The 12,411-nt window shown below is 42.5% G+C and overlaps 1 protein-coding gene across 1 annotated transcript in view; it reads left to right on the forward strand.

The window, feature by feature from the left end:
• LOC119654038 (zinc finger protein 91-like) overlaps positions 1-12,411 on the forward strand; it is a 75,616-nt gene that overhangs the window by 38,705 nt on the left and 24,500 nt on the right. The window contains exons 12-14 of the mRNA XM_038059200.1: positions 4,847-5,004; positions 11,240-11,986; positions 12,120-12,380. Coding sequence (XP_037915128.1) covers positions 4,847-5,004; positions 11,240-11,986; positions 12,120-12,380 — 1,166 coding nt within the window. The remainder of the gene's footprint in view (positions 1-4,846; positions 5,005-11,239; positions 11,987-12,119; positions 12,381-12,411) is intronic.

Consider the following 12,411-nt stretch of genomic DNA (forward strand, 5'->3'; position numbering starts at 1 on the left):
TCTTCTTAAGACACGGGTTGATTTTGTGACCACAATCAGAGCCCCGCTGCAGTAAGCTTCAACGGTACCAGTTTATACCGAGTGCATGGCTCAGCATTCATACTGGTGGATGCAAGGCCTACCTAAATTTCTACCGATTTAAGGAGTACGGCATCCGAGTTGAAATGCAACATCACGTTGAGACCCGAAGGTCTCTGTTCGCTTGAACATAACCGCAACCCCCATGAAGCTCCCACTAGGGGGCCAACCGCGAACAACCGAGCTGAACGCACGTACAATAGGAATTCTCCTGAAGTATGTGAATCCAGGGGTTATCCCGGTCCCCATGGTACTAGGTAAGGTAAGGTTTCGTGACCTATTGCCACTTCAGATGAGTCCCCGTGCAGACTTGGGTCTGATCACCCTAATTAGGCCTTTGGAGCATTCGGCTACGGCATCACGGTCGGCAAACCAATGCGATACAGCGCCTCCCGATGCCACCACTGTGGAGATTCTCCTCGGCCACTTGGTTTCAGTTCAGCCGACAGGGTTGCCGCCCGTCTTCCTCCCCGCCACCTCTGAGCACCACCAGTTGCGCCGATAGGTGGGATTGCTGCAACAACCGGTAGTGCTTGTGGGAGTGGAGGATGAATAAATTCTTCAATTAAGATCTGCTCGAAATATCCTCGCCATCTATCCCTCGCAGCTCGAAGGTCGATAAGCAAAGCGAAGCTTTTGACAAGTGGATACTGATCTCTGTAGCCATCCCGAGTTTCCAGTTTATCGTAAAGATCTTTGTAAAGGACGCTCGACAGTGATCCTTTTCTTTGCTTCCCGGTTGGCATTCTTATAAATTTGCCAATTGACGAGCGTTTTATCGTCGAGAAACTTGTGGTTGAGGTGGTTCTTTTCACGGAAATTCATTTCAACATCGTCATTCGAAAGCCAAGTATCTTGGTTGATGAACAGCTTACCTTCCTTGGAGATCCCAAGGGCTGCTGGTTTCACGATTCTTCCACATTCGTAATGATTGGTAATTGCGTAAGTCAGATAATTTCTTTTTTCTTCTCACGAAATTGCTACTATTTAATGCGCGGCGGACCAATGCGTTCCTCACGCTGTTCTATCGGTGACTGGGTTCGCAAGACGGCAATCAACGGCAACTGTTGAAGTGCGATGGTTTCATAGGGAACAGCTTTGCAGTGTGCGATGGTGTGGATTTCCGTTTTACTATTTCTACTATAAAATGTAGGAACATGACACAATCGATTAATGAACCATGTATTCATAAGTACAAGGTCATGGGTGTCCGCAAAATCGATTATACGCTCGCCACGTTGCCACTTGTTACTTGTTAGCAGGCATCTTTCTCGGTGTTAGGTTGACCTGTCTGTGGTGCATACGCGTTGAAGAAGTGAATAGTGCGCACAGCTGATATAATGGTGAGTTTCATCAGCCGGTCATCAAATCGTTCGACTTCTTTAATGGGTTCACGGAAACCCTCTGAGATGGCAATGCTTACATCGTATTGAGTGTGTGGGCTACCAAAATATATCCATTTTTACCGTGTTTGCGTTCTATGTCGTAGCTTTTGGTACCAGACCATCCGATTTCTTGTAGAGCGCAGATATCAATGCGCCTTTTTCGAAGGGCTCTTTCGAGTTCCTCGGTCTTTCCAGTCAGGGTGCCAATATTTAGCGTGCAGGCAGGTATTTGTTTTGCTCGGACTGCTGCTTGACGCCGTCCATCCGTCAAGAATGCTTGTCCATTTCTCGGCAGGACCGAGCCCGTCCTGCCGCGTTGACTGAGGTGAAGGCCCTAGCATTTCTCTGAGGCTCATTGTTATTCAATTCGATCATTTCTTTTCTAACGACGTTGGATGCATTTTCTTGGTCGGCTTGTTGCGAGACCTGTCACCAAGAGAGATCAGGTAGGGTTTAGCATAGTAGAATAACTCCAACTATACTTTATTTATCTCTTTCACTAATTTCAGCATTTTAATTTTGTTTTTAGAATGGGTGATTTTAATTGATATCCACGCTTCATTTCTTTGTACGCTCGTCTTGTGTTTTCGTCTATTTTCTTTCATCCCTCGTCAAAATACTTTCGTTTCTTTTGGTTTAATATTTTATTAGTTGCTCGTCAGATATTTTCATAATTTTCTCTTTTCGTCTTTGTGTTTCGTTTTTAAGGTTTTGTGTGAAACAAAACCTTATTAGAATCGAGTCGGTCTGTCTGACACTGGTCTGGACACACCAGCGTGTGGGAGTTTTACCCACTAAAACCACCTCCGATTCCCTCCCTGCCCCGCGGAACCACCATAAGGTACTACATCACGGGGCGGAGTCAGCTCACTCTGCTTAATCCCATTTCTTCTATACGCGGCTCACGTGACCGCGCTTTTCTCCTTTCCTCTCCCTTTCGCAATTTATCTTGAATAGATGCGGCCATGGAGTTGACCGCATCCCAATTCTCTTGATGTGCTAGCATTTTCGGCACCAGATTTTCTGGTACCAGCACCTCTCCTAGAGTCACCTCTAGATTCCTCCTTTCTTCCACAAATCTCAGACAGTGGAAGAATACATGCTCTGGGTCCTCTGGGACTCCATCGCAATTTGGACAGTCGGGTGAGGTCTCCAATTTAAACCTGTGCAGTTATTGGCGATATCCTCCATGCCCCGTGTGAAACTCGGTGAGATTATAATAAATTTCATCGTGTCGTCCCTCCAACCATTCCTTGATGGCAGGAATGAGCCTGTGAGTCCACTGACCCTTTCCCAAGCGTTCCCACCGCCCTTGCTATCTATTTATGGATTTCTCCCCCTCAGTCTTCTTCGTCCGCGATGAGGGAAAGATTGACTTCGCATTGTATATGTTCGCCATCTCATCTGCCAAGATCTCTCATCATTCCTGAGATGACAAATGCTGCATCATCTGAGACAGTCCTGAAGGCAGAGTACTGAGGAAGGCTGTCCTCCTGTAGACTGAACTTAGTTTGGTAGCATTCTCTGACATCCGCAACGCCTCCCTTCAAACTGGGGTTGCATAGAGCATGATCGAGGTCACCATCCTGGCTATAAGCGATCTAGAGGTACGCCGTGGCCCTCCCACGTTCGGCATCACCCTTGCCCTGTCCGTCTGTCTGTCACACCCGACATATTCGGAAACGGCTTGACCGATTGTCATGAAAATTGGTAAGAGTATGTGATCTGTTGATCCCTTTACATACAGCAAGTGGTGCCATTTTGTATTAAGTTTAAGGTGGAACTCCCCATACATGTGAATGGAGGGCACGAAATTGTTTTTTCAAAAAATGTAGCCATGTGGGGTATCTATTGAAAGGGCTCAATTAGTACTTTTCGAAACTGGTTCCATGTTTCACATTGGGTGAAACATAGGGGAATTCTCCGAACCTAGCTAACCGGAAAAATCTGAAAAAAATCACAGTGGTGCATCTTTAGAAATTTACCCGCCAACCCTCCTTATGTCCATCCCAGAAGTACAAAATTTGGCATGGGTATAAGAGATTACATAATGATCAAATTTGAAGAAAATGCAATTATCATTAACAAAGTTATAGGGGGTGAAATTTTGCCATTTTTTTTTAATTTCCTGCATTCTACAACCAGCATGACGTCATCATCACATATCAATTCATCAATACCACAACGAAATGAGTTCTTATGAATGGGGTCGCAAAGAATTATTTTGTTTTAGTTTTTAGTCATTTGTATCAATCAATTACTCCAAACAGACATGTGTGTATGTAGGTATATAGTATATGCGTGCTAATGAAATTTGCGAGTAGTGTCTAATTCAGATAGATATATTTGAACATTAAACCAGCCGTATTTAATATATGTACATATGTATGCTTTTGTGCCCGAAGTCAGTCGTTTGTTGTGTAGGGTGAGGAAGTTTGTTTGTGTCGGGTGAGGATAATATCTATGGCTGTAATATGTACGTATGGTTTGTAGTTTGGAAAAATATGAAGGATTATGTTGGATACGGATACAAAAATGTGCGTTGAAGTTTCTTACATAAGATGAACACAAAACCTTTATACCCGAAGCTCGAGCTTCCGGTATTCCGACTTGCTTATTTTGTTTGTATGCTTCGTTTTTCTCAACGACAACTAAACATTTCTCCGGTACCGGTATTCATATCTAACTACCTCTTCTGCTGTTTTTTTGACTGCGTGTTTTAGGCCTTACTAGGTGTCTTCTATAGGCCTCCTCGTGAAATTCTGGAGCATAGGACTTAATGGTTCTTCTAATTCGGCGCTGTACTCTCCTGTTATTAAATCATTTTTCAGCTTTCCCACCTCAAATTTTCGAAGTGGGTTGGTTGGAAATTCGGCACCTGTAGATGGTTTTTACCATGTAGTGGTGGGAGTCACAGTTGCTCCTCGATATGATTCCATGTCGTGGTCGCTGGATGATCAGCTTTTAGTGATGAGAACCTGGTCTACTTGCAAAGTCAATGAAGCGTTGGCCGTTGTCATTTGATATATCATGGAGATTCCCCCCCCCCCCCCCTCTTCTTCCAACCCGCAAGGACCTTTACATATACTGCTTCGGAATACAACAAGCAAATGTAGTATTTATCTTTGTTTCAAGCAGTATAAAGCAATATTTGAATTGCTACTGAATTTTCGCCAGAAGAAAGTACGCAATCACTGGTTAATCCTCAATACAGTCTGCGCTCATTTACAGGACAACTTTGTTTACAAATTGCATTCCATGTAATCAGGGCCAATCGAGTTTGACAACGACACGTCAAATGTCAAAAGTATCAACAACAAATGTCTGCTACCGTACGCGAAGTGTTTTCTCGTAAAATGTTGTAATTTGTTGTGAATGAATAGAGCGTGGTGAAGTTAATTATAGTGAGAAGATGGCGGAACCGGCCAACACTGTGGAATTACTGTGCCGGGCGTGCACTTTGCCTCACTACGGCGAGAAGGTCGATATACTAGGGACGCCCACTTTGACGGACCTCTACATTCGGCTGTCAGCGTCTCATGTAAGGAATTCCAATCGATTTCTTGTTTTCATTGCAAGCCTGCGGCTAAAAATGTGCTGTTCAGTGAGAAACATGCGATGGGAAGTGCTCGAATTGGATATTTGGTGATCTTTTGTGGTCTTCGCTAGGAATAGGCTGGCAAATGGCATGCTTCCAATATGCGACCCGCGATTTTTTTTGTGTTTGTTCGCATGCCCGATAATCAATGCGAATGGCAAGTGCAATGATGCTTGGAGGAATGGAGCTAGCTTGGGAAGGAAGGGCTCCCGCTGGCCTGGCGAAAAGAGAGGAATTATTCACAGGATATAAATTTTGAGGGTGCTGAGATTGCAGAAATGAGGTTGGCTTATGATTTTTCCCAACTTATGAGCATGGTTCTCATTTTAGCGTTGTCCGTCCTGGACATGGAAGGATCCAGCTTCATTTGCTTCTTTCCAGAAAATGTACTTGTTTGCCCCGTATTGGGTGCTTTTTAATACTGCTTCTGGTATTAATTGCCACATTATCGGCCAAATTAATTTTGGTAGTTGTAAAAAGTCCAATAGGAACTTATCATGTTGCCTTGCATTGGAGCTCCCCGTCTTTGTTTACTGAGGTTGAAACCAAAACCTTTGGATTGGTTGGTACCCGTTTGAACTCAATGTCGAGCTCCTTTTGGGTCTAGACAACAGACAAGCTATAAACAATATCCTTGCTAGGATAATTTGACTTTATATTTCAACATTGTGCATTTCGAAGGAAATCAAGTCTTATCACAACCATCATATCAGGCCAAAAATACGAATCCATATGATATTATCTTAACGTGTCCAAGCTTGGCTACTGTAACTGGCGCAGTTTGTTTTTAAGAACATGGAGCAATGAGAATAGTCAAGAATTGACAGCCTAGCTAAACCGAGGTTTGGTTTTGTTTTTTTTTTCTGCTAGAGTATTTGGAGGAACTTAGGGGAGGGTAGCATTTTTCAACTCATCGAAAAATCGGATTTGCGTAAGAATGTGCCTTTGGAATGTTTTCACTTCCATCTCCATTAATTACAAAGAGCGTTTTAGGCTCGTTTCTCACGTATACGGTTCAGTTAATTGGGTCCCTGCCGCAAAATGTGAATCGGCATTTCGGTTTCATTTCGGTGTCTATTCGGTACGGGATTGAATGGTGCAGTACCGAATGCTCCCACGACACCATAGGTATTACTTTCACTCGTTGGGAGCCACCTAAACAATCGAATCGAATGGAACTGTCTACGTGTAAGCCTTAGGATGAAGGTTCAATCTATCACTTCTTAAAACTTCTCAAGGTTATTAGGTCTACCAGTCTCCTCACTATTATTAACGGTTTGGGTAAAACAAAACCTCATTCAAATCTGTTAACTGTCTTATCTGTCTGTCTTTGTTTATTTTTTATGAATGGAGGTGGAAATCTTAGAAAGACACTACAATGCCAGGTCGCAGCAGTGTATGGGATTTTCAACCACTAAAACTACCCCCACTTTTTCCTTCTTCCTTCTCCTCCGACAATCCAAGAAGGAAATGCATCCGTTAATATGCAATATTCTCCTCTTTCCTTGCATTTTTAACATTGTGGCCTTCCGTTAGCATCTTTATGAATGCATCCTCTTCAAACATTTTCACGGGCCACCCCCGATTTCCAGTTCCGCGATCCTGCCCCACGAAAGGTGGATACATCTCTTCATCTCAGCTTCTGGTCACGCGTTGAAATTACCCGATATGATTTTGGGGTTCTGACTCTTTGCGTCCGAGATACCTAGCATTTCCTCGAATTTTGCTATTGCCCCAATTCTGGAAATTTTAACACTTCTTGGATGGCTTGATTTCTACACACACCGCTCTTATTCGATTCCCTTCTCATAGATAGTTTGTATCAATCTCATTTCTTCACTGCATCCAAGGTTCTGTGATGTGTCAATGAAGCGTCCCGGTCAGTACTTTTCAAAGCTGTTTTTAACAGTTCATACACAAGAGGGGAGGACGGGGGTTGAAAAGTGGTCATTTCTTTCACTGACCCATTCCCAGAACCTATTTAACCAAAGAATCTGAAAAAAAGTCGCGAAGCTATCACTATACTGTGCCTGTTCAAATAAAGTTAATAATAGTTTATTACTATAATGTTCAGTAATTGATTGTAAAACTCCCTTAAGTTCATCATAGAATCATTAGATTTTGCAGTGATATAGGCTAGAATATAAAGTATCTTACCACGTTTGGCGGGTAGCGCACTATTCATATCAAACATTTAATAGTTCAAAGTTTTCGCACGCGATATTGAATATTCTGGTATAAAATATGCATATACATTACGTGCTAGGTACTAATGGAGCCAAGGTCCTTTCAAATCATTTTATATAAGAAGTTCACAAAACCTTTCGCACCTGAAGCGTCCAACTTCTGGTTTTCCGACTTACATATTCAATTTCAGGGTATCGGCCCTTTTGATTCGCCTCCCATTAGTTTTTTTTATTAGTTTAGTGTGTCTGTAACCAATCATCATCATCAACGGCGCAAGAACTGGTATCCGGTCTAGGTCTCCCTTGGTGAGGAATTCCAGACACCCCGATTTCGTACCTAGGTCCACCAGTTGACCTACGCCATCAGTCTATTTGAGGCAGGGTCTGCTTCGTCTTCTTTTTCTACCATAGATATTACCCTTATAGACTTTCCGGGCTGGATCATCCTATTCCGTACGGATTGGGTGATCCGCCCACCGCAACCTGTTGAACCGGATTCTATCGAGAACCAGGCGGTCGTTGCATCGTTCATAGATTTCGTCGTTATGGAGACTACGGAATCGTCCAATCTTATGTAGGAGGGCAAAAATTGTTCAGAGGATTTTTTTCTCGAACGCGACCAAGAGTTCGCAGTTTTTCTTGCTGCTAAGAACCCAAGTCTCCGAGGAATACATCGTCATAGCTGTTATCGGTTGTTTCGACACTAAATAGGACACATTTTCAGCGGTTTCAAAGTTGTAGTCTTCTATCTTTATTGTTTTCGTTTGACCAGTGTGATTGGGTGTTGTCGATTCTTTGTTCTTTTACGTTGACGTTGCCACCATGTGCTTTGTCTTGCCGAGACGAGATCTCGCGCCGCCTGTTCGATCAGGATGAATATAGACTGTACATCTCGGATTGTTCTTTCCATAATGTCAATATCGTCAGCGTAGGTCAGTAGTTGGTTGGATCTGAAGAGGATGGTGCCTCTTGCATTGACATCGGCATCGCGAATCAATCTCTCCAGGACCAGGTTAAAGAGGACGCATGATAGTGCTTCCCCTTGTGTTAGACCGTTGTTGATGTTGAATGATCTTGAGAGTGATCCTGCTGCTTTTATCTGGTCTCGCACATCCTCGAGGCTATGCTGTCGTATGTTATGGACCAATGATTTTCTGGGCGCATGGGGCCATCCCTTCTAGCAAGAGAGCGGAGAATATCTTAAACATGGTACTCAGCAACGTGATACCTCTATAATTGCTGCACTGCGTGATATCCCTTTTTTTATGTATGGGACAGAGAATGCCCCCTTGCCATTGGCATTGATTCGCTGTCCCAGACTTTGGGCATTAGTTGATGAACTACTTGGTCGCCTCCATGTTTAACCAATTCGGCTGTAATTCCATCGGCTCCTGGCGACTTATGATTTTTAAGCCGATGAATGGCACGGACTGTTTTTTCCAGTTGTCCGCCGTCTTCGGTTGGCGGGACCTCCCAACTCGCCGATATTTTGGTTGTTCATCAAAATTCTCAACCCATCGCTCTAATATGCCCATTCTGTCGGAAATCGCTTCCCCGCTCGGCGAAGTTGGTGGTAAGTCTCTTTGAGAATGAAACATTTCTCAATATGCAGCTTTCTTCCGCTCCGTTGCTAGTTGAACCAGTCGTTCTGGTTTTTCTTGCGGCTGGGGCCAAATATGTTTGTGGCCGTATCAATGATAATGCCTTTCAGGTGGTTGTGAAGATAATTTGTTGATGCGTCATCTCCAGGATAAGCCTCGGACTGGGGTGATAACAAAACGTTAGACCCGGAAAAGAAAAAAAGCAAACGATTTGCGCATTTTCTCGTGAAACTTGCGTTCGCTGCAATACCGGATGTTCTCCAGCAGCTAGCCGGTAGTCTGTCACGATATAGGAGTGGTGTTACAACGTTGCAAGAAATGAGCTGGACAGAGACCGGTTCCTTATAGAAGAGCGACTATATCATATATTATAGTGAAGGCCCTTGCTTGCAGTAGAACATGTAGCGGGACAATATAAACTCGCTATCTCATTGACTTGATGCTCTGTGCTTGAACTGTTATAATGTGGCCATCAGTTGCACCGCTTTCATCGACCCCATGACCTCCTATAATAGCATAGCCAGGGGTATAGATTAGCATAACATTGTCCAAATACTTTTATAGAATTAAATCTTTTCTAAATATAGTAATGTACTATTACTAGTTGAACCCGACAGACCTTGTTCTGCCGGTGCATATTTGCAAAAATTTTAGATTTTATTCAGGTACCGGTGGAAGTGAACCAAACTGATGATATACTTGTCTGTTCACTTCGAATGTGGGTGTGAAATATTTTATAATATTCGTCGCTCTAAACGATGCCATTTGAAAGCATGCATTGTATTTCCGAGTACAGTGAATCCTCTATTTACCGGACACTCTCAGTGCACGTCATTTTGTCCATTATTTGGAAGCGTCGATTAAATGGAGGTGCCATATATATGATGTAATAAAACAGAGAGGGCCTTTTGCGCGACGTGGTTATTGTGTCGAGAAGGACAGAACTGAACTGAGCATAAGTATAAACCCAAAAGAAACAATATTATTTCCATAGAAATGAAACAGGATGTTGTCCGCAAAAAAAGTAAACAGTCCTCGATGAGGGATTTTCAGAGATTCTAACGATTATGTACTTCCGAGAAAATGAGAAAATTCAGCTCCTACTATTTGTTCAAAGCACGACAATAAACACACAATACGAGTATAACAATTAAATCAATGAGGACATTTCGGCGCATTGTAATCTAATGCTGCTTTATGGGGATCGATTCTCTATATTGATTGAACCTTCCGTGAGCATTCAGCTTCACCACCTTGTGTGTCTTGCCTTCCGAGAATTGCAGCAGTTTTGAAAGTAGACACTTTTGCTTGAAGATTTGTAATTCGTACACTATATTGTTGAGCCCAAACTCGCAGGTTGTTAAGTTGTGCATCTCACTTTTCTCATCTTTTTTCTTGAAATAGAGGCTCTAATTTGTTCTGTTTCCAGTCACGAGTTTTTTTCTTCAGATATTTCAGCAACTTTACTGGCTGACAGTTGCCATGCAGGGCTGGTTCATGCTCCAATGTTTGATTTTTTGGGTGCCATTTTTAAAAATTTTCAGAAGTTCAGCCCTACTTCTGGAGGGGGTCAAAATTTTATGGTGGGGGAGGGGAGGCTCCCATCTTCAAATCCGGTGAAAACTCGTTTCGGTCGAAAAATCGCGGCGGTCATGCCTCTTAGAAAGTTAAGTTGCTGGAAATGGGGTATATTTTGACCTCTGTTACCTTTTAAAGGGGATGACAATTCTTGCACATTGCGACATTTTAACGGGGGATGACAATTCTTCGACGATGTTAAAAAAAGGGACTTTCTTATTTTTGTTGTCACTCTTTATCCACTTTCTCTCCGGGGTGGCGCTGACAAATCAAACTCAACCATGATGATATCAAAATACCCCTCATTTGAAGCGCCATTACTTTTAAGGGGGGTTATCGCTGCGATTTTTCAACGGGCTTTGAGAGTGAAGATCTCCTTCTCCATTCATTCTATCCTTTCCGTCTGGGCGGATGGGATTCTGAGTAAAACACTAGCATTTTAATATGAAAATAGGCCCAATTCGGAGCGCCATAATTTTTAAGCGAAGGTGACCGTCGCAATTTTTTGATGATATTATAGAGGAGGAACTTCCTCTTCCACTTGCATCTGTCTTTTTACCTAGAGAAGGGGGTGATTGCCACGATTGATGCAGGGCCGCCCCTCTCCCCCGGCATAAACTTCTGTGTTTGAAAATTCAACCTACCCCAATTTTTATGGCGATAGAGTGAACGGTTTCAGGGTCTATCGATCACAGACGGATATATATAGCAAAAACTTCCATTTTTATATAATAAATTCACGATTAATGGAATGAGCTAAAATAATTAGTGCTTTACATTGTTCCTTTTTTCTATAAAAATGTTTGTTTTCAGGTCGATGCAAAGGACTCGCTTCCAAAACAAATATGTGCAACATGCTATCACCGCTTGGACGATTTCAATCGGTTTCAAGCTATGTGCGCCGAATCTTACAACATCCTCTCGTCACAGTTTCCGAAAATTGTAGATTTGAAGCAGGAAGTAGCATTCGTACCCGACATCAAAGTTGAAAAATCTGAATACTTAGTCACCGAACCGCTTCCAGAATTGTCTCAAGAAATTATCAATTTCAATAGTGATAATGAGAATGATGACAATGATAACGACCGCGACAATGATGATGGATTAGGTGCTGATGATAGTGATGACGACGATGATGAATATGATATCAAAAAGGATACAGACTATGATCCTCTCAAAGATGATAGGGAATATAACGTAGAAGAACTTGATGAAAAACCAGAGGCAGACGTGAAGCCAAATGTCGATGATTCAGATGATGAAATTCTTGCGGAAAAAGTGAAAAGAAGACGTGGTAGAAGGCGGAAAAAGAACTCAAATGAAGATCCTGACGATTTCGTTAAATCGGAACATGATGACGAAGATGATACAGAGGATAAAATGGATGGGGAGGAGAATAGTGAAGGAGGTACAAAAATACAAAAAAGGAGAAAACGGCGGATGGAGGGTGAGTCAGCCGTGAAAATTAAGTCTGAGCCGTATGCATGCAGTCAATGTCCTAGGAAATTTTATAAGAAAGAGCGGTATGAGGGGCACATAAGGCAACACGAAGGATTGAAAGTGAGTACAGGAACTTTATTGAGGTTTATTGAATTATGTTTCATTTTTGGCTAGGATCGCTCCAATATTAGATAGGATTTTTGTTCAATAAATCATATTGATAATCGATTTTTTTTCAATTTTTCATCTTCAGCCGTACGCTTGTCCGCATTGTCACAAACAATATTCTAAAGCTTTGCGGCTGAAAAATCATATAACCAACGAACACTCGGAAAATCCTATGCGTTTCAACTGCACGTTTGAAGGATGTGATAAAGTATATAGGAATCGGGAAAGTCTGAATTGGCATATTAACACACATTACAATCCACCAAAACCGGTTGATAAAGCCGATCGTCCTGTCTTCATTTGTGAATTATGTGGTAAAGCGCTATCATCTCGAGGAGTATTACGGGTAAGAGTTATGTTCACATATTTTGTAATTA

Source organism: Hermetia illucens, chromosome 4, assembly GCF_905115235.1.
Source record: "Hermetia illucens chromosome 4, iHerIll2.2.curated.20191125, whole genome shotgun sequence".
NCBI lineage: Eukaryota > Metazoa > Arthropoda > Insecta > Diptera > Stratiomyidae > Hermetia > Hermetia illucens.